The sequence below is a fragment of the Canis lupus genome, chromosome 26, assembly GCF_011100685.1.
Source record: "Canis lupus familiaris isolate Mischka breed German Shepherd chromosome 26, alternate assembly UU_Cfam_GSD_1.0, whole genome shotgun sequence".
NCBI lineage: Eukaryota > Metazoa > Chordata > Mammalia > Carnivora > Canidae > Canis > Canis lupus.
Genome location: NC_049247.1, coordinates 22,907,311 through 22,933,832, shown reverse-complemented (window position 1 = coordinate 22,933,832; position 26,522 = coordinate 22,907,311). Strand labels below are relative to the sequence as shown.

General features: G+C 50.6%; 1 protein-coding gene across 11 annotated transcripts in view; it reads right to left on the bottom strand.

The window, feature by feature from the left end:
* Positions 1-1,553, bottom strand: part of EMID1 (EMI domain containing 1) — a 51,320-nt gene extending 49,767 nt beyond the window's left edge. For 10 of the 11 annotated variants that reach the window (XR_005379357.1, XR_005379361.1, XR_005379358.1 and 7 more), the window contains exon 1: positions 1,430-1,530. Coding sequence is in view for 6 of the 11 variants with exons in the window: in XM_038575555.1 (XP_038431483.1) it covers positions 1,430-1,530 (101 nt within the window). In the remaining 5 variants the exon portion in view is untranslated. Of the gene's footprint in view, positions 1-1,429 lie in introns of all 11 variants that reach the window. The other variant, XM_038575553.1, reaches the window with a different exon arrangement.
* Positions 1,554-26,522: the final 24,969 nt, after the last annotated feature.

Below are 26,522 nucleotides of genomic sequence, written 5' to 3'. Positions count from 1 at the left end.
GGGGTGAGAAGCCCAGGCTGGGAGGCCCTGCCCTGGACTGGCAGGAGGGCAGTCTGGACCTTAAGCCCTCTCAATCATCTTCCTGAGCCTGACACTGGGAATTTGAGTTTAGGGTCTTGGTCATCTTAGCACCTAGGATCCTGGGGGTTCACATTCATGCCCTGGGCAGGTCATATCCTCCCTCTGAGCATGAAATGGGGACCATCAAAACGCATGCCTCCCTTGGCAGCTGGGAAGATTCTGGAGGCCCAGGTCAGCTGTGGTCTGCATGCAGTAGGTGATGGTGGCTGTGATATCTGCCACCTGCTTGTCCCTGTCTCAGACAATTGCTAATTCTAGCCTCTGATGCCTTGGCCACCTCTGCCCTCCAGCCCTAGCCATGTCACCTGCTCTTGCTAGCCCAGCAGGGGCATGCTGGCCCCTGACCACTGGGAAAGGGGATTCCTGAAAAGAATTAAAGAATTGAGGCCCTAGGGGGTGGGGACCAGGGAAGGTCTTTGAATGGGATGAAAAGGCCTGAAGAGGCCTGGCTACTCCGTATTGTCTGCCTCAGACAAGGGCTGGCCTTTGAGAGGGGACCCCAGCAGGGGCGGGTGGGTGGGGGCTGCAGCCAGGATAGGGGCCAGGACAGGTTCAAACACTGTTATCAAGGCTAGAAAGAGACAGATTCAATCCTAGCACTTCTATTAAGGGCCGTGAGCCTACAGGATTAGGGGGCCTCAGTTTGCTCATCTGCTAAATGGGGACAGTGCCCCCTACCTTATTCAATCCTGGAAGGATTAACAACCGCACTGCAAATAAGGGGCTCCTGACTAGGGAGAGATGCTCCACAAACACCCACGGAGGGAATGTTCTCAGCTCCACAAAGGGCAGCAGGAACACAGAATGCTCTCTCCCCTCTCTGGTCAAAATGCCAGGTCCCTGGGGTGGCCACTGACCCTCAGATCTGTGAAATTCCACCCCAGTCTTCTTCCTCCAAGGGAAATAAATAGCCGAGGTACTAAAAAAAGCCGCTCTAGAGCAGGGAAAAGGGAGGAGGGTCCCCAAGGGTCAGCTAGGGGATATGCTGGGCTCTTCTGACACGAAGGGAAGGGGGCCCTGGAGCTAGGGCGACGGAAGTCCCAGGAGGCGGCTTCTCCCTCCTTGTTCCTCTTCTGCCCCCTCTGGAGCTCTGGGGTGAAGGGTGGGCGTGGGGGAGCTCTGGGGGCACGCCGGCTCCGGACACAGGGAGTCGGGACCCTCCGCCAGCAGAGGGGCGGCCCGGGTCCCTTCTCCATCCATCCCGCTGGCACCGAGGTGGGGCACCAGGCCCCTTCCAGTCCCTGGCTTGCACGGAGGTTTGGGGTGCTGGGGGTGCTGGGGGTGCTGGGCGCCTGGAGCCCCCGCCCGGAGCTGGCAGCGCGCAGAGGTGGTGCGAGGCAGCCCTTACCTGCGTCCGGAGAACGGGGCTCCCCCGACGCTCCACGCGGCGCCGCCCCCGGGGAGCAGGAGCCCGAGGCAGAGCAGCGCCCAGGCCCGCGGGCCGCCCATGCTGCGCCCGCCCTCCGCGCGGCCCTCGCCGCCCCAGCCCGCCGCGCCGCCGTCCCCGCCGCCGTCCCCGCCGCCGGAGCCCCGGTCCCAGCGCGGCGGCGGGAGGGCGGGCGGAGGCGGGCGCGGGGCGGGGGCGCGCGTTCCCGGCCTCGCCCGGCCCGCGCCGCGCCCCCCGCCCCCCGCCCCCCGCGCCGCCGCCGCCAACCCGGAAGGAGCCCGGGGCGGGGGGCGGGGGCCCTGGGCGGGAGGCGGCCAGGTGCCCACCTGACCCGGCGCCCGTCGCCGCGGGACCCGGGGCCGGGGCCTGGGACGCAGCCGGGACCCAGGGGCGCCGCGCCTGAGCTGGGGCGCCCAGGCCCTCACCCCCTCCCGACGGTTTGGAGGGATCCAGCTCCCAAGGCGCCCGGGATCCACCCACGATGCAGCAGGGGCCTCCGGAGCGGTGAGCGCCACCCTGCAGGGCACCGGCCTCCACTTCACATCCTGTCTCTGTTTAACCTTCAAACCGAGTCAAACCCGCTTGGCACGCTGGGCACAATCGTTCCCATTACACGGAGGAGTAAACTGAGGCCCGGGCACCGCTGGCCGCCCCCTGCAAGGAGAAGACCCGGGCTGGCCATAAGTCAGTGTCCACTCTTCCTGCCGTTTTACAGATGGAGAAACCGAAGCACAGAGAGGAGAGCTCTGTCAGTGGTTGGAAGAGCCAGGATTTGAACTCACGTCTGACTTCAGAGGGTCAGCTTTTTTTTTTTTTTTTTAAAGGTGGGGAAATGGCAGAGGGAGAGGGAGAGAGAGAACCTTAAGCGGGTTCCATGCCCTGCATGGAGCCAGCTGTGGGGGCTGGATCTCACAAACTGAGCTCATGACCTGAGCCGAAATCAAGAGGGGGTCACTTAACCAACTTAGCCAGCCAGGCGCCCCAAAGAGGGGTCAGCTCGTAAGCACAATTATGGAAGAGTACAGATGGCATGTTGTCCTGGGCCTCAGTTTCCCCATCTGTAACAAGGTAAGGATTAGTTTACAGTGGAGTTTCTTTACTGGGGTATGTGGATGAGCTTCTGGGGAGAGGTGTGAATCCCTTGAAGGTGTATGCAAGTGTGTGTGTGTGCACAGTGTGTGCGCGTATGATGGATGAGCGTGGATATATGTGATGGTGCTTGTGATGTATGTGTGTGATGTGTGTGTGTGCAAGTATGATGGGTGTTTGTGGTATGTGTGTGATGCCTGTGTGGAGGTGTGTGATATGTCTGTGGTAGCTGTGTGTGTTTATGGAGAGGAACCCCAGCTGTCATTAGAGGGGACCCCCAAAATTCAGGAAGTCTCTAACCTCCTCTTCTGCCTGGACTGATGTGCAGCAGGCAGTCCTGGGCTGAGGATCCCCCTGCCCCACTGGGCAGTGCACCAGAGGCCTGCCCTTCGCGATCCTGCCATGGCTTGTCTGGACCCAGACCTAGGATCTCTGCTAGAAACACTCCAGCAGGAAGCGTCTGCCAGCCTCTAGCTCTGAGTCCCTGGGACTCACCAGCGCTGGGCAGCCCCGGGTCCTGTGCCTAAGCAGGACGGGAGAGGGCATGCCAATATAGAGGGGGAGGTGGTGAGATCCAGGTTCAAACCCTGGCTCTGCTGCCTTTGCCTAAATTAGCTTGGGTAGGTCCTGCCCCTCTCTAGCCTCAGTTTCTCTTTGTAAGGACAGCTGTGTGTTTATACGGATGTGGCCATGAGATGTCATGGCCATGCCTTGGCATCCACTGTCCCCTGCTTCATGTGGTCCCCCAAGCATGCCCCACTTCCTCCAAAGACATCACAACACCCACCTTGCCCTCTTGGAGAACTGCGTCCCTCCCTAGCATGTGCAATTTTGGGGCACCTCCTTTATGCCATCTTTCTGACCTCCCAAAAATGTAGCTTTGTGCCTCTCTGGTTAGCCTTTGTTTTTTGACACAACTAGATCAGTGACTCCATCCCCTGGATGACTGGTCACTCCCAAGGGGCCATCATCTCCTGAGAGGGCCCCAGCCCCATCAAGCCCTGGTTAAGTGGCCAGGATAAAAAAAAACCATCTCCCCAAAGTGCACCTTGGAGGGCGTTCAGCTCTTCAGGAAGAAGTTTTGGGTTCTGGCTTCCATCCTGCAGAGAGCCGGGAGGGACTGCAAGATGTCCAGGACACCCGCTGGCTGCCACAGAAAGAGGAGGCGCAAAAAAAAAAAAAAAAGAAAAGAAAGAGGAGGCGCTTCCAGGTCCATTTGCCCCTGTGATGCAGGGCATATACATCCCTTTACCGCTGCCACCAAACCCACGGGTGCTTCAGGCCACTGCAGGATTTATCCAGCAAGAGAACCCTCTCAAAAAAGGGACCTCTCAACACAGGATCCTCTCAGGGAAAGGTGTCATCGACATTTGGACATCAGGGCGGGGGGGTCCTGTCCTTGCTGAGGCTGGGATTGCCTGAGGCCTCCTGGGGCACACCTCATGGTGATACTGTCTGGTGGGTATCGCATAGTGTCAGCTCCCCAGAAGTTGTCAATTCCAGAGCGACCACTGGGAGCTGTGGGACCTCCCCTCTCTGAGTCTCATTTCTCTGCCTGGAAGAACAAGCCATATGACCCTTTAGAGATCCCTCTGGCTCAGGAGTTTATTCTGGGAAAGTGCAAAAGCTTTGGGTCTCCGGGTGGTGGTCCTGGGGCACGGCCTGAAAGCCCCCTGTTAAGCACACACTTTCCTGGGAAATGCCATCCTGTTTTCTGGTCCCCTTTCCTCCCTCAGCAGAAAGGGCAGGAAATGCTGTGGGGACCTGAGTCTTGGTCATTTGAGGTTTCAGCGTTTGCAGAGGCAGAGGGGAGAGACACCGCTGGCTCGAGGTCTCGGGGCCTGTCCCTGCGGACGGGGCCTCCTCCCCCAGGGCCTGGTCCTATCTGCTGCCAAGACCAGACCACAACCGCCAGTACGAGCGGCTTCCGTTCCCGAGCGCTGACCGGGTGCCAGGTGCTGTGCTAAGCATTTTGCTCGCATTGTCTCCTGCCCTCCGCTCCGTCCCCAGGGAGTCCGCCTTATTGTCCCCAGGTGTGGGGCTCGCCCGAGGCCGGCCGGTGAGTGATGGGTGCCGGCCTATCACCGGGCCACACCGGCACCCTCTGGCCGAGCCCCAAAGGGAGGTTTTCTTTAGGGAAAAAGAGGACTTGGCTCAGATTTAGACTCCTGTCTGGAAGCTGATGAGGTGAGAGAAAACACAGGGGCACACGCACGTGTGTGCAGACCACACAGGGACACGGACTCTCTCTCTCTCACACACACACACACACACACCCCTTCTTGGGACAGGCCGGGGCGGGGGGTGGGGGGAGGGCGGGAAACACGGCCTTTCTGGTGAGGAGTCACCAACACGTCCACCCAGCCTAGTCCAAACAGGAAATGCTGTTCTCATAGCAAACAAACCTGGGCCGCAGCCTCTCTTCCCTGTGAACCCCCACTTGCCTGTGTCCCGCAGGACAGCCTCCCTGGCTCGGGGTGTCCATGGTTATCAGCCCTGTTTGCACACCAGCTGCTGAGAGCCAGGGAGCCCCACTGGGTCTGTACCCACATCGTCAGGATTCTATAGGTGAGGAAGCAGCTCGAGTGGGCTGGGGGCCAAGGGGTGCCCTCAGAACCATGGCAGCAGCCCCCAGAGGCCCAGGCCTCATGGCCCAGGCAGTGCCTGGACGTCATGAAAGGGAAGGGGGCCGGGTAAATGTCAGTGCCCTTCAAAGCTTCTGCCCAGACAAAGGGCAGGGCCGGAGAGCTCGGCCGTCCCCAAGCGTTTCCAGGTTGGGGAACAATGCCCGCTTTCTGTGCCTTTGATCTGGAGGCCTGGCCCTGTTGCCCCTTGGTCCCAGAGCAGGGGACCCCCCGCTGGGCCAGGGAGGGGGTGCTGGGCCCCCCTCCACGAGCCTGCAGCTGCCTGGACAAGTTATTTATGCTCCATGGAGCTGCCCTTCTCACCCAGCTCATTCCTTCCTCACAGAGCTGGGTCTGAGGCTAGAAGGGAACAGTAGGAAGGAAGCTGTCAGAAATCATAAATTAGGGCTGCAAGAGGGCCTTCTGGAATCCTCGGGAGGAGAGGCCTATACCACTACCCTGGGAGTGTGGGGAAGACAAGAGAGTGACAGGGCAGGGCACAAACTGGCATGGCAGGACCGGGTACCTGGATTTGGTCAGGAGACCTGGATGTCCTGTGTGATCTCGACCAAGTCCCTTTTCTCTGGAACTCAGTCCTCCCATCTGGAAACTGGGGGTGATACAAGACTTGGAGACTTTCTTTGTTGACTGTGAACGCATGGACAGGGGATCCCTGGGTGGCTCAGCGGTTTAGCACCGGCCTAGGGCACGATCCTGGAGTCCTGGGATCAAGTCCCGCGTTGGGCTCCCAGCATGGAGCCTGCTTCTGTCTCTGCCTCTCTCACCCTCCCTCTCTCTCTCTCTCTCTATGTCTATCATGAATAAATAAATAAATCTTAAAAAAAAAACAAAAAAGAAAAAAAACGGAAAGCCTTAGAAGCACAATAAAAAAAAATTAAAAAAAAAAAAAAAGAAAGAAAGCATGGACAAATGAGAGGCCTTCTGCTTAACAACGTTTGTCCCCACTTCCCATCCTTTGGTACCTTCCCCCAAATCCCCTCCTCTCTCCTTTCTGCCTTCTACCTCTGCCCCATCTGCCACCTATGGGGTCCCTTATTCTATTCCTCTTTTTACACCTGTCCTCCCACTAAAATGGGTTAATGAGTTCTCCTTAGGCAGCATCCATCTAGCTGTGGGGTAGAGGGAGGAGCTGTTAGCTCATTCACACTAGAGTGTCAATGTTGAATGTTGTTAAATGTCAGAGGGCAGTTAACAGATTCTTCCTCATTTAAGTCCTAAATCACTGGTAGTGGGACTTCTAGGCTGGTAAGGGGGGTGTTGAGTGACCAGTGGTCTAGGAACAAGGTCTGCCAAGTGAGAGGGCCTTCTGTGCGGGAAGGAGTCTATCTCCCAGCCCCAGTGAAGTGAAGCCCAGCCCCTGCTGGATGCGTGGGGAGCGGTGGCCCTAAGGCTCTGTGGTTAGATGGGTCTGGCAGGCGGGAAGGGCAGGCAAGAAGAGCCACTCAGAGTAGAGGCCCTAGGGCCTGGCCAGTCCCAGGCCGTGCCTGCTGGGCCACGAGCATGTGATACCCCTAAGATGAATGGTTTCCGCCTCTGAGGAAGTGATTCTGAGGGGAAAAGGGAGAATGAGAGGAAGGGGAAAAGAATCAGAGAGAGAGAGAGAGAGAGGTGCTCAGAAAGAGAAAGGGAGCTGACAAGCCAGGGATAGAGGAAGACAGGTGAGCCAGAGAGATACAGAAAGTAGATGGATGGAGAGACAGAAAAAGAGGCAGGCTGAAAGGTGCTGAGAGAAGGGCACTTGGGGAAGAGGACCCCGGGTTCTGCGGGAGCTGGACAGAAGGGGGCAGGCCCAGGAGGCCAGCCCAGCACCACTCCCGAGCTTCATCCATTCCCCTGCACCCCAAGGCTCTGGCCTCCCTCAGAACACCACTCCTTTGAGGGCCTCCAAGGGTGGGGAGCCGGTCTGCCACACGCCTGGCACTGGCTGACCTGTGCTGGTATAAATTGTGTAATAGAGCCCCCAGGCCAAAGAGCAGTGGAGTCCCTAGCCTCTGGCTTGGCCTGGAGGGCCTTCGTGCTGGACAGTCCCATCGGGGAATGTGGATCCTTGAGCGCTTGGACTCCAGGCTCTTCCTGCCACCCCCTCTGTCCGGCCCCATGGCGCTAAGTCTGGATCCTCTGTCCATCTGCCCACCCCTTGACTTTGTCCCATCCAGCCTCTCCCCTTTGTGGGATGTGGCCTCAGTCTCCTTGCTGGCCTTACCTCCTCTCTGACCCTTCCAGTTCTTCCCAAGGGCAAATAGAGCCAATTCACCACGTGGGGAAACCTTTAACCTCCCTGCTGCCCTCAGGCTGAGAACTGAACATGGCCTGGCCTGCTCATCCTCCCTCTGCCCCAGACCCTGGAACACCAAATGTGTCTCAGTTCTCCTGGCCACCCTGTGCACTCCAGCTGGCCACACAGCTTTCCTATCCTGTCCCCTCTGCCTGCTAGTGCCCACCCACCCCTCAGTCTCAGGTCACCTGTCACCCCTTTTGCCTCAAGGAAGATGTCCTATACTCTCCAAGCCGGGGTCATGCGTCCACTGGCTTCCCTACTCACAGTATCCTGTGGTGGGGTCATCTGTTGATTTGTCCAGTTCCTTTGATAGATCATAAATAGGCATAGGTCCTTTTTGTAATTTTTCTAAGAGTTCTAGGAAATATACATACCCCAGACACCATCTAAGATACATTTGTGTACTTTAAAATTTCTACATGGAAAAAAGTAGAGTGATTAACTGTGGGAAAACTTGCAATGTATCAGTCAGATAAAAAGGTTAATTTCCTTCACATATAAAGAGCCCTTACAAATCAATAACATCAATGGCCCAATAGAGAAATGAACAAAAGGTATGAATAGGGCTCAGTTGGTTGGGCATCTGCCTTTGGTTCAGGTTATGATTCCAGGGTCCTGGGACTGAGCCCCATATCAGGCTCCCTGCTTGGTGGAGAGCTTACTTCTTTCTCTCCCTCTGCTGCTCCCCCTGCTTGTGCTCTCTCTCACTGTCAAATAAATAAATAAAGCCTTTAAAAAAATATAAACAGACAACTCAGAATGAAATGGCATTCACCTTCACTCAAAAGAAAAGCAATGCAAATGAAAACTATAAGATAGCACCCTCCAAGCCTCTTATGATGGAATATTAGTCGGCCATTAAAGAAACAAAGCACTGGTGCGTGCTACAGCAAGAATAATGGATAAACCTTGAAGACATTATCCTGAATGAAAGAAGCTAGACACAAAAGACCACATATTGTATTCATAAGGAATGTCCAGAACAGACAAATCCATAGAAACAGAAAGTAGATTAATGATTGCCAGGGGCTGGGGACGGGGGATGGAGAGGGAACTACTCCCAGCTCCCGGGTTTTTTGGGGTGATGAAAAATGTTCTAAAACCGGATAGCAATAGTGGTCGCACGACTCTTAAAACACTAAAAACCACTGAATTGTACATGTTAAAAGATGAATTTGGTGGGGGGCGCCTCGGTGGCTCAGTTGGTTAGGGGTCTGCCTTTGGCTCAGATCACGGTCCCAGGATCTTGGGATCCAGCCCCGCATCAGGCTTTCTGCTCAGCGGGGAGTCTGCTTCTCGTTTTCCCTCTGCCTCTCCCCCTGTTTGTGCCCTCTCTCTCTCAAATAAATAAAATATATTTTTATAACATGAATTTCGTGGTATGTGAAATACATATATAAAGATGAGGCAGATTAGGTAGCAATTTCCCAGATCAGTGTGAAGTGACAAAAGTACAGCTGTGCATAAGGCTGCCAACATTTGGGGGAAAATTGCAGGAATATATACCCATAAATACTTGGATCACGCACTCACTGTCTCTAGAAGGATTCATGAGAAATTGGTAACCAGCTACCTTTGGGAAGGTGAACTATGGGATTGAGGGTTTTTGTTTTCACTGTGAATCCTTTTACATAGTTTGAAAAAAATTTTTTTTAAAGATTTTATTTATTTATTCACCAGAGACACGGAGAGAGAGAGAGAGAGAGAGAGGCAGAGACACAGGCAGAGGGAGAAGCAGGCCCCATGCAGGAAGCCTGACAGGGGACTCGATCCTGGGTCTCCAGGATCAGGCCCTTGGCCGAAGGCAGTGCTAAACCGCTGAGCCACCCAGGCTGCCCTGAAAAAAATTAATACCCCAAAGTACACATGCCATAGTCACTCTTTGCCCTAAAAAGTAAATCCATGTGTGGGCATGCATGCATGTGTGCTCACACTTATAAAATGGCAGCTCTTACAATTACAGCTGTGGTAGCTATTGCCTGCAGCTTGGGAGGGCCCCTGGGTGCCAGGATGAGGCGTCTATGCAGACTTCTACCCCTGGGCAGGCAGTGATCCACTAGCACCAAGGCTGCATCAGGAACTGCACCTCTGAGCTGAGAAGCAGGCCCCCTCTGCTCTCCCAGAGAGGACCCAAAGCTCCTGTCCTCAGCAGGCCTGGCCCAAGACTTCCAGTTGCTCATGACACTCCTGAATGGAGGCTGTTCAGGGAGGTGGGAGAGAAGTGGGAAGAAGCTGGCCCAGAAATTGAGTTGGCAGGCAGCCAGGGCTGCCCCCCACCCCGCCCTGCCCCCATGCCTGCAGGTTGGAGCCACAAGAAGCTGAAAGTGGCTGTGTCCATCTGTCCCCTGATCCCAGGGAGGGAGGAAGAGGAAAAGGGGGGGAGGGACAACGGAAACAGAGAGGAGGGCGAGGGACAGAGGGCTGGAGGATAACAGAGGGCACGTGGAGGTGGAGAGAGATTGAACCCTCATTTCAGCATAGAGGAACAAGAGCCTGACGTGGAGAGGGCGGGCCGGCATGGAGTCACATAGGCAGAGGTAGAGATAGGAAGAGAAGAGAACAGAGAGTCAGCAGGAGGACAGGGACACCTGGGCGGCTCAGTGGTTGAACATCTGCCTTCCACTCAGGTCGTGATCCCGGGGTCCTGGGATCGAGTCCTGCGTCAGGCTCCCCTCGAAGAGCCTGCTTCTCCCTCTGCCTGTGCCTCTCTCTCTCCCTCTCTCTCTCTGTGTCTGTCATGAATAAATAGATAAATATTTTTTTAAAAAGGAGAAGGAGGACAAGGTGGTAGAGAGGAGCATGGGGGTGGGGGGAAGGGGTCAGCACTGACCCACTTCCTACCGGGTCAACCCTGGCCTTTATCTATGTGATGCAGACCACACACGTTATCACAGCTGCCCATGCAGAGGTATTTTGCCCAAGAAAGGGAGGCCTGGGAGGGTGATAAACTACACAGCTAGCAATGGCCAAGTGGGACCCAACATCTGGCTGCAGAACCCCAGAGCACGTGGTCAGGACTGTTCAGGTCCAGAATGGGCCCTGGGACCCTGTGGCATCTCCCACCTGATAGGGGCCTGCTGTGCCCTGTCCCAGTAGGGTGCTTCCCAGGAGCACAGCTACCTGCCTGGGACTCCTCCAGCAAGAAGGGCAGCCTGCTTTTAGGAAGGGGCTCAACATGGGGCTAATGTTGTGGGGTCTGTAGCCTCAGTTGACCAGGAGGCTGTCTCAATCTTGCCTCTGTCTTCCTCACTGTGTGACCTTGGCCACATTGCTTCCCCTCCCTGAGCCTTAGTATTCTTGCCTGGGAAATGGGGATGTTGGCAGCTACCCCTCCGGGTAGATTGCTATGGGGAGCATTTGAATGAGCTGCTTGTCCAGTGGCTGGCACATCTGCTCAGGATAAAGTACCCATGTGGGGTCTGAAGCATGTGAAGCATAGTTTGCAGAATGAGACATCTGGGCAGCCTGGGGATCTGAGGCGTGGGACAGATAGATGGGTCAGCCTTTGGAAAAGAATGCAGGGGGGGAAAATCTAGGGTTTCCTAAAGGCTCTTTGCTACTACCAATTATTGTTGCTTGAAATACTTCTATTGGCCAATCTCTTGGGCTAAAAAGCAAGGAAAATTCATGTTGAAATTCAAAGCTCTTCTCTAGGAGTGCCATCGTGTTTAGGCAAGACTGGGCTGAATGGTTGATGCACTGTCTTTTTTTTTTTTTTTTGATGCACTGACATTTTGTCTGGCTTGGGCTCAGAGCCGGTCCTCTCCGGGTACTCTGCCTGCAATTAAAAGCTTTGCCGGTAGGTGGCGTCTTGGGTTTGCACGCACCCCCACCCACGCCTAGAAGCTGCTTTTTGAGAAGAATAGACAGGGCTACAGAGACTGTCCTGACTGGTGGGAAGGAGTGCTGTCATCGCTTAGCAATCTGTCCTGCGTGAAGGTGGGGACTGTAGCAGCTTCTCCGCCTGGCACCCTGCCACCTCTACGCTGTGCGTTTGAGTGGACAAGAATGTTTTTCGATGTAATGGGTGGGACTCTATTTAGAATAAGTGGGACTTTTAATTTTATATATAAACAAGCAAACAAATTATATATATATATATATATATATATATATATATATATATTTTTTTTTTTTTTTTTTTTTTTTTTTTTTTTTAAGGGGGAGAGGGGCGGAGGCAGAGAAAAGAGAGAATCCTTTTTTTTTTTTTTGAAAAGAGAGAATCCTAAGGAGACTCCGCACCTGCGCGTGCTGACTCGGGGCACGATCCCACAACCCGGAGTCAAAATCAAGAACCAGATGCTTAACCAACTGGACACCTGGTGACCAACTAGGGGTTCTTTTTAAAACACTTGAGTATAAATATTATAATTGGTCATCACTGTTTAAGACGGGATGCTCATAAAAATTATTTTTTTATAACAGGGATCCCTGGGTGGCCTGAGAGGTTTTAACCCCTGGGTTTAGTGCCTGCCTTTGGCCCAGGGCATGATCCTGTAGTCTCGGGATCGAGTCCCACATTGGACTCCCTGCATGGAGCTTGCTTCTCCCTTTGCCTTTGTCTCTGCCTCTCTCTGTGTGTCTGTCACAAATAAATAAATAAAATCTTTTTAAAAGATTATTTTTTACAACAAAGAACATACCATTTGGGAATTACTTACACAGCAAGGTATTTAAAAAACCAAATATGGTCCGCCTGGGTGGCTCAGTGGTGGAGCATCTGCCTTTGGCTCAGGGTGTGATCCTGGGGTCCTGGGATCAAGTCCCACAGTGGGTCTTGCAGTGGGTCTGCTTCTCCCTCTGCCTATGTCTCTGCCTCTCTCTCTCTCTGATGAATAAATAGATAAAATCTTAAAAACAAACAAAGAAATAAATACCCAAATATGTAGGTACAGCCTTTCTTGTCTAAATTGGAAATTAAGAATTTCCAAATTTTCCCCCACAGTAGTTTTATTTTATTTTCTTTTTCTTTTTCTTTTTTTTTCCACAGTAGTTTTAAAGGGAGAAAGCTTTAATGCCTCTGCTTACCTGCTATTTCCTTGGTGCTCTCAGGCAGCTCTGTCTTGGAGCTGAGATCTTCACAGCTTCCCGCAGGTCTGCGGCTGTCTGCTTACTCGGCCTCTGTGTCAGTAAGCCAGTTCTTGGAAGAAACTATAAAGGAGCAAGAAAGCCTTTTTGGCTGCACCCTTCTTAAGAATTGCTGAGTTTTATAAAAAAAATCATTTCATTTTCATCAGTAAACCCTCAAAGGGTTCTTAGAATCTTTTTCAGTGGTAAAACATTATAATCACAATATTGTATTATTACCATTTCTTAAAAGAAACTAAAGCACTTGTAATCCATCCACCTTGATTCCCCAGGTCTTTGTTTGGATTTGCCTCCTTTGTTTTTAGTGCCTTTTTTCTTTTTTCCCCAAAGAGAGGTTTTAACCCCTCGAAAATCTGTCTTTAGACAACTGAAAATTCCCCCATTCTCCGAACTGTCCTTTGAAGTCAAATCTGGTCTCATTTCTCATCTGTATTGAATGGCTCTTCAGTGATTGTCGCAAGAGGGATCAGGCGGAGGCAGGTACGGAGTGTCGTCTGCACCGGCCTCTAGCTGCCAGTTTGCACACACAGAGCCGCCTGTCCACGCGCCTCGTAAGTAACCACGAGCAGAGGGGTGTCTGCAGGGCCCGACACCAGCTACTTTTGTTTGTGGGGATTATGGGCTGTGCCTATATTTTCTTGTTTCTAATTTGTCATTTGGGTGATCTCTAATGTGTCATGTTTGCCATTTAAAATAGAAGTTATAGGGGGATCCCTGGGTGGCGCAGCGGTTTGGCGCCTGCCTTTGGCCCAGGGCGCGATCCTGGAGGCCCGGGATCGAATCCCACGTCGGGCTCCCGGTGCATGGAGCCTGCTTCTCCCTCTGCCTGTGTCTCTGCGCCTCTCTCTCTCTCTCTGTGACTATCATAAATAAAAAAAATAAAAAATAAAAAAATAAAATAGAAGTTATAAAATAAAATAAAATAAAAGTTATTTCGAGGATCCGTGGGTGGCTCAGCGGATTAGCGCCTGCCTTTGGCCCAGGGCGAGATCCTGGAGCCTCGGGATCAAGTCCCACGTCGGGGTCCGGCGTGGAGCCTGCTTCTCCCGCTGCCTGTGTCTCTGCCTCTCTCTCTCTCTTTCTCTGTGTGTGTGTGTCTATCATGGATAAATAAATAAAACCTTAAAAAAAGTAAATAAAATAAAATAGAAGTTATTTCTAATAAAAAAAAACACATTCAGGGAACACAGTCAGTTGGTAGAGCAAGCAACTCTTTGTCACGGGGTCATGAGTTTGAGCCCCACGTTGGTTGTGGAGTCTACTTAAAAAAGAAAAAAGAATAAAGAACCATATTGGGGGCAGCCCGGGTGGCTCAGCGGTTTAGCACCGCCTTGGGTCCAGGGCCTGATCCTGGAGACCCGGGATCGAGTCCCACGTCAGGCTCCCTGCACGGAGCCTGCTTCTCCCTCTGCCTATGTCTGTGCCCTCTCTCTCTCTCTCTCTCTCTGTCTCATGAATAAATAAATAAAAATCCTTAAAAAATAAATAAATAAAAAGAACCACATTGGGCAGCCCAGGTGGCTCAGCGGTTTAGCGCCGCCTTCGGGCCAGGGCGTGATGCCGGCGTCCCGGGATCAAGTCCCACGTCGGGCTCTCTGCATGGAGCCTGCTTCTCCCTCTGCCTGTGTCTCTGCCTCTCTTTCTCTGTGTGTCTCTCCTGAATTTGAAAAAACAAAACAAAAAACACATTCACCACTCCTAGGTATATACTCAAGAGAAGAAATTTGCATGCAGCCTTGTTCATAATCAAAAAGTGGAGGGACGCCTGGGTAGCTCTGCAGTTGGGCTCTGTCTTCAGTTCAGGGCGTGATCGCTGGATCTGGGATGGAGTCCCACATTGGGCTTCTTGCGGGGAGCCTGCTTCTCCCTCTGCCTCTGTCTCTGCCTCTCTTTCTCTGTCTCTTGTAAGTAAATAAATAATTTTTTTTTTAAAGTGGAAACAACCCAGCTCCCATCATCGATGAATGGATAAACAGTGCTCTATCCATACAATGGAATATTATTCAGGCAATAAAAAAGAATGAGGTCCAGATACATGCTACTATGTGGATGAACCTCAAAAACATGATGCTAAGTGAAAGAAACTAGACACAAAAGACCATATGTTGTAGGATTCCATTGCTATGGAATGTCCAGAATAAGGAAATCTCTAGAGACAGAAGCAGGCTAGTGGTTGCCAAGGGCTGGGGAGGAGGAGCAGTTGGAGGGAAATGAGGAGTGACTGCTAATATGTATAGGATTTCTTTTGGGGACAATGAGAATATTCTAAATTTGATTGCAGCAATGGTTACACAACTCTGAATATACTAAAGACCATTGACTTGTGCACTTTATGTATTTTTTTAAGATTCTTTTTTTTTTAATTTGAGAGAGAACAAGTGTGGGGGGGAACAACAGAGGGAGAGGGAGAAGCAGGCTTCTTGCTGAGCAGGGAGCCCAATGTGGGCCTGGATCCTAGGGCCCTGGGATCATGACCTGAGCCGAAGGCAGATGCCTAACCGACTGAGCTACCCAGGTGCCCCAACCTATACACTTTATTTATTTATTTATTTTATTGGAGTTCAGTTTGCCAACGTATAGCATAACACCCAGTGCTCATCCCATCAAGTGCCCCCCTCAGTGCCCGTAACCTAGTCACCCATCACCTCCACCCCCCGCCCACCTCCCTTTCCACCACCCCTTGTTTGTTTCCCAGGGTTAGGAGTCTTTCATGTTCTGTCTCCCTCTCTGATATTTCAACCTGTACACTTTAAATTGGTGAATTATATGATATGTAAATTATATTGTAATAAAACTGCTATATATAAAACACATTCAAATGGATTTTAAGATTTTAAAGGTGAGAAAAAAGTGTTCCTCGAGACTCTGAGGAAGGAAGATGGTCAGGGCAGGAGGTAAAGGGAAAGGTCCAGCCACGTCTGACATCCATGTGCCCCCAGAAACACGGCAGGACACCAGCTGTGTCCTGTAGGGGGTGGCGGCCATCTGCAGTGGGTGACGTGGGCCTTCTGTGGCCAACCTCCCAGTGCAGAGAGGGGAGACAGATGAGCTCACACTATAACCCACCACCGTAAGTCACGATGGTGAGAGCCTAGGGGCTGTGGGAGCTCAGAGGGGGCCCCTGACTCAGCCGAGCTCATCAAGTGACGGGTATCTAAACTGAGACTTGACAGATGAGCAAGTCATCCAGGTGGAGCCCAGGGAAGAGTCCTAGGAAGTGGGAACAGTGGTGAAAGCACGGAGGGGGCCTGAAGGCAAGAACTGGCTTAGACCCAGGTGGGAAGGAAGGGCAGGGTGGTGTGGTGGGAATGGTCTGGGGGAGGGGAGCAGGGAGACCAATGCCTTTGAGGTCAGCAGGGCCAAACCCTGGGTCTGGGCTGCTTGCCGAGGCCCAGTGAGCCGCTGTGAGAGTTAAGCTGGGAGGGGTATAGGACTGGCCTCTGATTTTGTAAGATCCCTCTGGCTGCCAGGGCTGGAGGCCAGGAGATGGGGGTTACTGCAGGGGCCCAGCTTGGAGGATGGTGTCCAGAGCTGTACACAGGGGTTGAAGGTCACCCCCCAAAAGATACGTCCAGATCCTAGAACCTGTGAATGTGATCTTTTTGGGATGAAGGGTCTTTGCAAATATAATTAAATTAAGGATTGCCCGATAGGTTTATCCTAGATTACCTGGGTGGGTCCTAAATCCAATGACAGATATCCTAATAAGAGACACCCAGAGGAGAGGCAGAGCGGAGTAGGCCTTGGGAAAACAGAGGGATGAAGCCATGAGAGGCAAGGAGGGAACCCACCCGGCCCTGACCCCACCCAGAGCCTTCAAAGGGAATGCGGGCCTGCTGACATCTTGACTTCAGACTTCTGGCCTTCAGGATTGTGAGAGAAGACATTCCTCATGTCTTAAGTCACTCACATTGAGGTCATTTGTTACAGGAGCCTCTGGACCCCGATAGAGGAGGTCATAACAGGAGTGCCTGGTTTGCTCACTCAGGAGGTCACAACCATGGGGGCGGGGGTGGTGGAGAGAAGTCACCAGAATGTAGAGATATTTTTAGGAGGTTGAAATAACTGCCTTTCACATACCTCGTCTCCTGAATCCCCAGGCATATCCTTTTACTCCAATGAGGCAATAATTCGAGCCTCATTCCTCCAATTGAGAGCTGTGTTGCTCACCTGTAAAACAAGAGAGCCGCCCGGCCGCTGAGGACCCGGGGGTGTGTGTAGGCCTAGTGCCTCGCACACCACAAGCATTTAATTCGTGATGGTGATGGCTATAAAGTCCTGAAAGCTTAGAGAGTATATGAAGTAGTATTTTGCCCTGCCAATTTTCCCCGACCCTCAGAATCTTCCCCTCTGGCCTCCTGGGCGCTGAGTGCACAAATGGGTTGAATTGCGTCCCCCACCAAAGGATGCCGGAGTCCAATTCTATGGAGCCTGTGGATGGGACTTTATGTAGAAATAGTCTTTGCAAAAAAAAAAAAGAAAAAAAAAAGGAAAAAAAAAGAAAGTCTTTGGAGAAGAGCGAGTTAGGATAAGGTCCCTAGAGTGGCTGTAACCCAACATGACTGTGTCCATATCAAAGGGGACATTTGGACACAGACAGGCATGCATGGTGGCAAGAGGATGCGAAGGCCCAGGGAGGCCATCTGCGGGCCAGGGAAGGCCCGAGGCCACCAGAAGCCAGGAGAGAGCAGTGGAGCCGCCTCTCCCTGCCTCTCCCTTGTGGCCCGCAGAAGGCCCTGCTGACACCTCGGTTTCAGTCTTCTGGCCTCCAGAGCCGTGAGAGGATGAATTATGCTGTTTACGCACCCAATTTGTGGCTCTTTGTCATGGCAGCCCCAGGGCACTAATGCCAGAGGGGAATAAGATGCGTCTCACTGTCTGGGGAAACTGGGCATTCGGGGCCTGTGGAAATACCTGGGGGCCAGTGCCAACCCAATCCCCCCTCCGCCCCTGTCCCCCAATAGTCACCGACAAGGCCTGTGGCCAGCCTCGCCTGCCTCTCTGCTCCCCACCTCCCCAGCAGGAGGGCACCAGACGCTTCCAGGACAGAAGTCTGGGACGCATTTGGAAACCCTGGCAGAGGGGTTTCCAGTTCGGCCCCCTCCCGGTCAGCGGGGGATCTGCCATCTGGATCCTGTTTGCTGTCCCCTGGCAGGGGAATCTGAGCAGAGCTGAGGAACGTGGTCAGGGAGGGGGTGGCTCCCTTTGTGGCCAGGGCCCCGGGTGGGGAGAAGGCAGGCCTGGCAGTCAGGCCCTCCGCCCAACCCTGGTCCTGCCACCTACTGGCCGGGTGACCTCAGGCCACTCATGGCACCTCCCTAGTCTCGGTTTTCTCGCCTATAACATAAGGACAATAGTAGAATCCACCTCCAGATGTTACCCCCCGGATTCAGTGGGAAAAGTCGAATAGCAAGATGCTTGGTGAAGGGAAACTTTAGAGTTTTTTTTTAATTCTTGAAAAAAATTGTGGTAAGTATACATAATATAACATTTACCATTTTAACCATTAGTAAGTGGTTCAGTGGCATGAAGTACGCTCCCACTGTTGTGCAACCACCACCACCATCTGTCTCTAGAAGTCTTTTTGTTCTGCAAAATTGAAACTGGATCACCAGGAAACCCTAACTCCCCATTCCACCTCGTCCCCCAGCCCCTGGCACCCATGATTCTTCCTTCTGTCTATGGATTCGACCATTCTAGGTATCAGTGGAATCATATACAGCAAATGTACAATCCTTCTGTGACTAATTTCACTTAGAATGTCCTCAAGGTTTACTCATGTTGTAGCATGTGTCAGAATTTCCTTTATTTTTTTTTCCTTCTTTTTTAATAAGAACAATATTACTGCTCTGTGCTGTCGCGGGCTCCTAGCTACCTAGGGTGGGGGTACTCAGCACCCCCTCTGGTTATGTGGCTAAGGGACAAGTGAGTGCTCTGGTCCTGGAGGAAGCAGGCCCTGGGGCAATGTCTGCTCTCGGGGCTCCTGCCTCCCTAACTCTCATTTGGGGAGCTGGAAAGGGGAAGTTTTCTTAGGGATGCTGGAGCTCCTGACCTTTTTTCTTTTGAGTTTCTAAAGTTTCTAAAAGGAGATCCTAGGGTTCTGGGAAGACACATTGGACTGGAGCGGGGGTGGGGCACTGCTTCTTAGCCTGCCCAGGGGTGGGATGGGCTGAGGAAATGGCTGTGTGTGCAAAGGCTATGAGTATAAATTTGTATGAACTAAAAAGGGGGAGTGGCTAAAATGCTGGGGGCAACCCCATCTAATTTGGGGTGTTCCAGCAGGGGTTCTAGAAATCTCCCCTCCAGGGCTGCCTCTGAGTTCAAGTTCTGTCCTAAGTGCAGGCAGACAGGACCCTGCCTGAGAGAACCCCGAAATTCCCAGACATAGGGCGGAGCCTGTGGCCCCTGGGTCACCCTCAGCCTCACACTTGGCTAGGCCTCCAACTGCTCCGCCCAGCCTCCCGGCTCCCAGCACGCAAGTGGCCCTGGACACCACCTGGAGAGGGAGTGGCTCTTGGAAGGATGGTATACTCAAACCGCCTTGGAGTCCTCCTCCTGCAGGGTGATCTTCGGTGTCCAGGGAGAAGGGGATGGAGTAGAAGATGGGGCCAAGCATGAGGCCTGGAGGTCAAATAGACCTGGGCCCCTCAGGGGCCTGAGCAGGGCATCCCGCCCGCCCTCATCGGCTATAGTCTCCTCACCTATAAACTGGACGCCCTAATAACCTGGCCTCCTGATAGGGTGGCGGAGGATTCACGGCGGTGACGTCTGGCCTGTGCCCAGAGCGTATAAATAAATGACCCCGTTACCATTAGGAGAGAGCACAGCTGCCCACGCTGAATGTGGATCAGGACCCCCCCAGGAATGGGTTGTGGGTTTTGTGGGTTTTTTTTTTTTTTTTTTTTTTGGATGTGTCAGCTCACTTTCTGGCCACTGGCCTCTTCTAGAAGTTGCACACAGATAAAAGGTCCCAGTTAATGAGGATTCTGGTTAAAGTTTTAAAATTCACAGCAAGCCCACTCCGCATAATAATGTATCAGCAACACAACAATCCTTTAATCTAGAAGGAATTAATTGCTGGGCTCAGAAATTCAGGGCACGCCGACAGAATGCTTAATTTCTTGAGCTGATGGTTTCAAAAAGCGACTGATTTTAGACTGGCTTCTCTCTACGCATACGCGAAACTCCCACAGTTCTGACAAAGGGCGAGATTGTCTTGATGTCTTACTCAGTAAGAATCATGTATGTGGGGTCTGAATTAATGTCAGCTCTGAAATCTGCCTGCTGGGTGGAACGTGGCAGACTGAACCCCGGGAGATTCAATGCCGGCTCTGTGGCCTGAGCATACCCGGCACTGTGTGGGGATTGTCCTCACTCACCCCACACACGTTTGCTGAGCACCCACTCTGAGCCTGAGCTCAGGTTTGGTGTTGGCCACGCAGCAGCGGGCATGACCAGCCCAGAAGACAGACCATAGGCAAACCATAGTCAGGTAACCCTAACTGCGCATCGCGATAAGGAAAGAATGGTAAGGTATGTGCAAGAGTGACAAGGACCTGGTTTAGATGGCAGGGCTTGGGGTGGGGGTGCAGGTTAGAGAAAATCTTTGTAAGTTGACAGCTGAGGGATGAGGGGAATTAACTGGTGGAGAGTGAAGAGACTGGTGCCACTGGGTGAGGAGACACCCTGTGCAAAGGCCCTGAGGTAGGAATAAACTGTTATGGGAGCTAGGAGCTATTTTCAAGGGGCTTACGGGGACAAGAAAAGCAAAATCATGATCATCATCATCACAGATGAAAGTGAGATATAAATGCTTCGTATGGGCATTTACGTATGGGTGCTGTGCTATTTGGGGGAATCCAAATCTGATGCCAATCTGATCCTCAAAAAGACTATCCTTGGTGAATATCGAGAGGTAGAAGACAATTAAGGGCACAGGCTCTGGGTCAGATGACCTGATTTTGCCTCCTGACACCCCTCTTTAGATAGAAGGCAGGGCCTCCAACCCTCAGCACAGAAGCCTCTTTATTTAAAAAATTATATTATGCTATACATGACATTATTTTAAGCAGTATTAATGAGGGTAAAATTGACTACCATAAACCGTACACACTTAGAGTGCACAATCTGATCAGATTTGACATATGTCTAAATCTGGAAAACTGTCTTCACAATCAAGATAATGAACCTATGCACCCCCTGCCCCTGCACTCCCCAAAGCTTCCTACTGTTCTTTGTATCCCTTTCCTTTCCTGACATTTCCCCAATCCCCTCGCAACCAGATCTGCTTTCCATCGCTATAGATTATTTTGCATATTCTAAGATTTTGTAAAAATGGAATCATACTGTTGTACTCTTTTTTTAGTCCCGTGTCTTTCATTCTACAAAATTATTTTAGTGTTCCTCCATTGAAACGTATGTCACTAGTTCATTCCCTCTGACAGTTTTTTTTTTTTAAGATTTTATTTATTTATTTGACAGAGAGAGAGCACAAGCAGAAGGAGTGGCAGGCAGAGGGAGAAGGAGAAGCAGGCTCCCCGCTGAGCAGGGAGCCCAGTGCCTGCTGGGTCCCAGGACCCAGGGATCATGACTTGAGCCAAAAGCTGAGCCCAACCAACTGAGCCACCCAGGTGCCCCATTCCCTCTTTGTTAAAGCTATTCCACAGCTCGTTTATCCATTCACCTGTTGATGACAGAGATGGTGGCTTCCAGTTTGGGGCTCTCATGAATAAAGCTGCTATGAGCATTTGCATGCAAGTGTTTATGTGGACGTGAATTTTCATTTCTCTTGGGCAGAGCAATTCCAGGTGTGGAATTGCTGGGTCATAGAGAAGGATTTTGTGAACTTTTAAAGGAACTGCCAAGTTGTTTTCCAGAATGGTTATAAAACAGTCTATGAGAGCTACAATTGCTCCTCATCTTCACCAACAGCTGATATTGTCAGTCATTAATTTTAGCCATTCTAGGGGTACCTGGCTGGTCAGTTGGTGGGATACGTGACTCTTGATCTTGGGTGTGGGTTTGAGCCCATGTTGGGTATAGAGATTACTTAAAAATAAAAATAAAATATCTTTAGGAGCACTTGGGTGGCTCAGTCGGTTGAAAGTCTATCTTCAACTTAGGTCGTGATCTCAAGATCCTGGGATCGAGCCCCACATCTGGCTCCCTGCTCAGTGGGGAGTCAGCTTCTCCATCTCCCTCTGCCCCCCAACCCCCAACTCGTGCTCTCTCACTCTCTCTCAAATAAATAAATTAATAAATTAATAAATTAATAAATAATAAATAACATCTTTAAAAATAAAGAAAATAGGGGTGCCTGGGTGGCTCAGTTGGTTAAGTGTCTGCCTTTGGCTCAGGTCATGATCCCAGGATCCTGGGATGGAGCCCTACATGGGGCTTTCTGCTCAGCGGGGAGCCTAATTCTCCCTCTCCCTCTGTCTGCTGCTCCTCCTGCTTGCGCACTCTCTTTCAAATAAGAAAATAAAATCTTTTTAAAAAAGCTAATTAATTAAATAAATAATAAAAAATCTTTAAACAAAAATTTAAAAAAATTTAGTCATTCTAATGTGTGTGTAGTAGCCTCATGTTGTTTTAATTTACATTTTCCTAATGACTTATGGTATTGAGGTCCTTTTCATGTGCTTATTTGCCATTCTTAAATAGATTTTTTTTTTTTTTGGTAAAATGTTTGTTCATATTGTTTGCCCCATTCCCACATACGCTTTTTAACTGAGTTGCTTATTTCCATGTTGTGTTTTGGGAGTTCTTTATATATTCTGGATACAAGTCTTTTATAAGATCTGTGATTTTCAAATGTTTTCTTTTAGGGGCGCCTCGGTGGCTCAGTTAACCATCTGCCTTTGACTCAGGTTATAATCCCGGGGTCCTGGGATTGAGTCTGGCATTGGGCTCTCTGCTCAGCGGGGAACCTGCTGCTCCCTCTCCCTCTGCCCCTCCCCCTGTTTGTGCTCTCTTTCTCTCAAATAAATAAACTTAAAAAGATATTTTGTTTTATTCTGTGACTTGACTTTTCATTCTCTTAATGTTGTCTTTTGGGAAGGAGATGTTCCCAATTTTGGTGAAGTTTAGCTTATTGATATTTGATGTGGATTGTGCTTTTGGTGTCATATCTTAAAAATCTTTGCCTAACCCAAGGTTGGAAAAATCTTTTTTCCCTGATGTTTTCTTCTAGAAGTTTTATAGTTTTAGGTTTTACATTTAGGTAATTTTTGAGTTAGTTTTCATATGTAATGCAAGGTGTGGATCAAAATTCTTTTTTGAAAATTCCATATGGATGTCTGTATTCACTTCCCAAAGATGCCAAGACAAATTACCACATAACTCGGTGGCTAAAAACAATAGAAATTTATCCTTTAACAGTACAGTTCTGGAGTTTAGAAGTCTGAAATCAAGGTGCTAGCAGAGTCATGCTCCTTCTGGGAACTATAGGAAAATCCATTCCTCATGTCTTCTAGCTACTAATGGCCACTCAGCATTCCTTGGGTTGTGGCCACATCACTCTCATTCCCAGCTGTGCCTCTGAGTTCACACCACCTTCCCCTTGTGTGCCTCTCCTCTGTGTGTCTGTTATAAAAATACTTGTCATCAGATTTAGGGCCCATGCCGACAATCCAGGATAGTCTTCTCATTTCAGGATCTTTAACTTAATTACATCTGCAAAGGCTATTTTTCTCCCCAAATAAGTTAATATTCACAGGTTCCAGGAATTAGAATGTGGACATATCTTCAAAGAGGGGGTACCATTCGGCATACTATAATTGTTTCAGTACCATATGTTGAAAATATTGTCCTTCTCTGCAAAAATGCCTTTGTACCTTTAAAAAAATCAATTGACTATATGAATATATGGATCTTTTTCTAGACTCTTTATTCTGTTCCATTAAGCTAGTTGTCTATTTTTATACCAGTGCTACACTGTCTTAATACCATAGATTTAAAATAAGTCTTGAGACCAGGAATTTAAGTCCTCTGAGTTTGTTCTTTTTTTTAAAAAAAAGTTGTTTTGACTATTCTAACTCCTTGGCATTTCCATATAAATTTTAGATCAGTTTGTCGATTTCTACAAAAAAAGCCCGCTGGGATTTTGACTAGGTTTATGTTGAAATCTATAGATTGATTTAGTGGGAGTTAACATCTTGGTAATATTGAGTCTTTCAACCCATGGACATGGTATACCTTTCCACTTATAGAGATTTAAAATTTCTCACAACAATGTTTAACACTTTTTATTGTATTTATCTCTAAATATTTACTATTTTATGCTATTGTAAATAATAGTTAATTTTTTTTTTAAGATTTCACCCGTCTATTCATGAGAGACACAGAGAGAGGCAGAGACACAGGCAGAGGGAGAAGCAGGCTCCCTGCAGGGAGCCTGATGTGGGACTCCCAGGACCCTGAGATCATGACCTGAGCCAAAGGCAGATACTCAACCACTGAGCCACCCAGGTGCCCCCAATCTGGCTAAAGGTTAATCAATTTATTGTTATTCTCCAAGAACCAGATTTGGTTCAGTGATTTTTCTCTACTGTTTTTCTGTTTTTCATTTATTTGATTTCCACATCTTTTTTCTACTTACATTGGGTCTCACTAATCTCCTCCTCTTCTTCCTCTTCTTCCTCTAGTTTCTTAAGGTAGAAGTTATCTTTTTAAAATTCACTGAGATTTGTTTTCTGGCCCAGAATATGGTCTATCTTGGTAAACTCTCTATGTGCTCTTGCAGAGATATGCATTCTGCTGCTGTGGGGTAGGGAGTTGTATAAATGTCAATTAGGCTGAGTGTGGAGAAACCCTAAGCCAGTCCAGGCAATGAAGAGTAGGTCAGGTGTTGTTACAGAAATCGCATGAGTATTTCTCAGCCATGGTGAAGGCTAAGAAAGGCTGTACAGGGATGGGCTGTCCAGGGCCTGGGGGCAAACACCTGGCTATGGCAAGGAAAGGTCTAGGAGGGGATGTAGGTTCAATGTCACCTTGGCCCTGGGCCTGTTTATATTTTGGCCCCCAATACCTGCCTCCCTGGTTTCCCCCCTCACAAGTCCTCTCTGCTAGGCTGGACTGGTGCCCAAGTTTCAATTTCCACCCTGCTGGGGGCCCAAGCCTTGACATAGTGACTGGGCTACTAATGAACCACACAGTCACACTGGATTCTGTGCACACTTATGTGGGGGTATAGGCACTGTATACTAGCGTCCTGGCTTCTCTAGTTCCAGAAAGGTGTCTGTCACAAGGTCACAACTATATGACACAGCATAGAAATACAGCCAAGGGGACACAGACATAGGACACAACCCTGAGGAGGCCACATCTAGGGACATATCCACAGGGTGAACATGGGTTCTTGTAATCGATGTCATGTCCTCCCTTCTGGACTTAGCAAAATACTCCCTGGGGTCCTGGGTATCCTCAGTGGGTTCTCCTTGGATATTGGGTGTGTTTGTTGCATGCACATGTGTTTCAAAAGCTCCTGCTGCCTGGACCTCTGAGACTTCTGTACTCCCCTATGCCCACTCTTTCCCCTTCATCTCTCACCATCTCTCCTCTGGGAAGGGCCTCCTCTTCCGGCCTGTTCCCCTCCTTTCCCCTTCATCTCTCACCATCTCTCCTCTGGGAAGGGCCTCCTCTTCCGGCCTGTTCCCCTCCAGACTTGCCAGACTGCCCCTTCTCCTCCCCGAGTTCAGCCAGTCCACCCTGAATCTCATTTTGAGTCTCTCCTGCTGGCCTGGGGAGTCCAGGGTATGGGGGGAGTGGGGCATCCCAGGAGGGCTGACCCTTGTCACAGGCATTGGATACCATGCCCTGTGCAAAAACCCAGAGTGGGCCTGCTTATGTCTCTGTGTGGACTCATTCATGCCCCCAACCAGTATTGTGGGGCCTCTAATGTGTAGCTGGCTCTGGGACAAGCATGGGAATCCAGGGACCTTGGTCTCTGGGAGAATCAAGCCAGTGATACTCTCCATCTAGTAGCTTAGCCAAGAGATCTTGGTAGCATAGATAGGACACTGGTATCAGTCAGGGCCAGACTTTCAAGAGAGCTAACTGTGCAGGATTTAATGCAAGGCTATTACCAAAGTGTGGCAGGGGCCCATGGGTAGATGTCATGGGTCTAGCTCTGATGGGCAGACTTTCTGGACTGTAACTTTAAATTATGTGGCCCTGGCATTTACATCTGGAACCAGAGGTAACTTAGGTAGGCATGGTCTATAGAGGGGTGGTCCCAATGTGCTATCTGTGGGTCCCAGGGCTCTCTCACATGCACTTATGTGACCACCCATCAAAGGCACCCCCCAACCTGGCATCGTCCACCATCCTCATCTTCTGCTGGGTGCTCCTGCTGCCCATGGTCCTGTGGTTGAAGTCATCATGGGGCTGTAGGTCTCAGGGCTGGTGTCTGGCTGAGAGCTCCAGGAATGCTCAAACCCTGCTTCCAGGGAGGTCCCAGTTAGTTAAATGCACAAAAACATTAACAAAAAGAAAATCAATAGGCAACTTGGTGTTGGGACCTCTCGGAAGAGCCGGCACTGCACTTTGATGTCACCGGGTGACAAGCCTTCTCTGGGATTAAACAACTGTGACCACTGATCCTAAGGAAGCCACACAAGGCTTTCTGTGGCCTTCCAGATGATAAAACATATTGCAACCAGGGCTGAATTCCTGTGGGAACTCCCTCCTTCCGCCCCAGCGTTGGTGGCTTGCTGTGCGCTGTTTTGATGAGAGAGCAAAGAGGGACTCACCTCCGGGGGTCCCAGATGAGCTAAGAAAGTTGTGACCTGCCTCACGCGAGTCCGAGGGTTATGCTGAGCCCACTGATTCTATCTGAGGAGCGGTAATGAAGATGTCCCCTCTGTCCTTTGAAGTCACCACCAGTTGTGCCCATAGAGCTGGGCCTTGCTGAGTTTCATCACTGCAGAGTCCTGCATTGCCCGTGCAAAGAAAT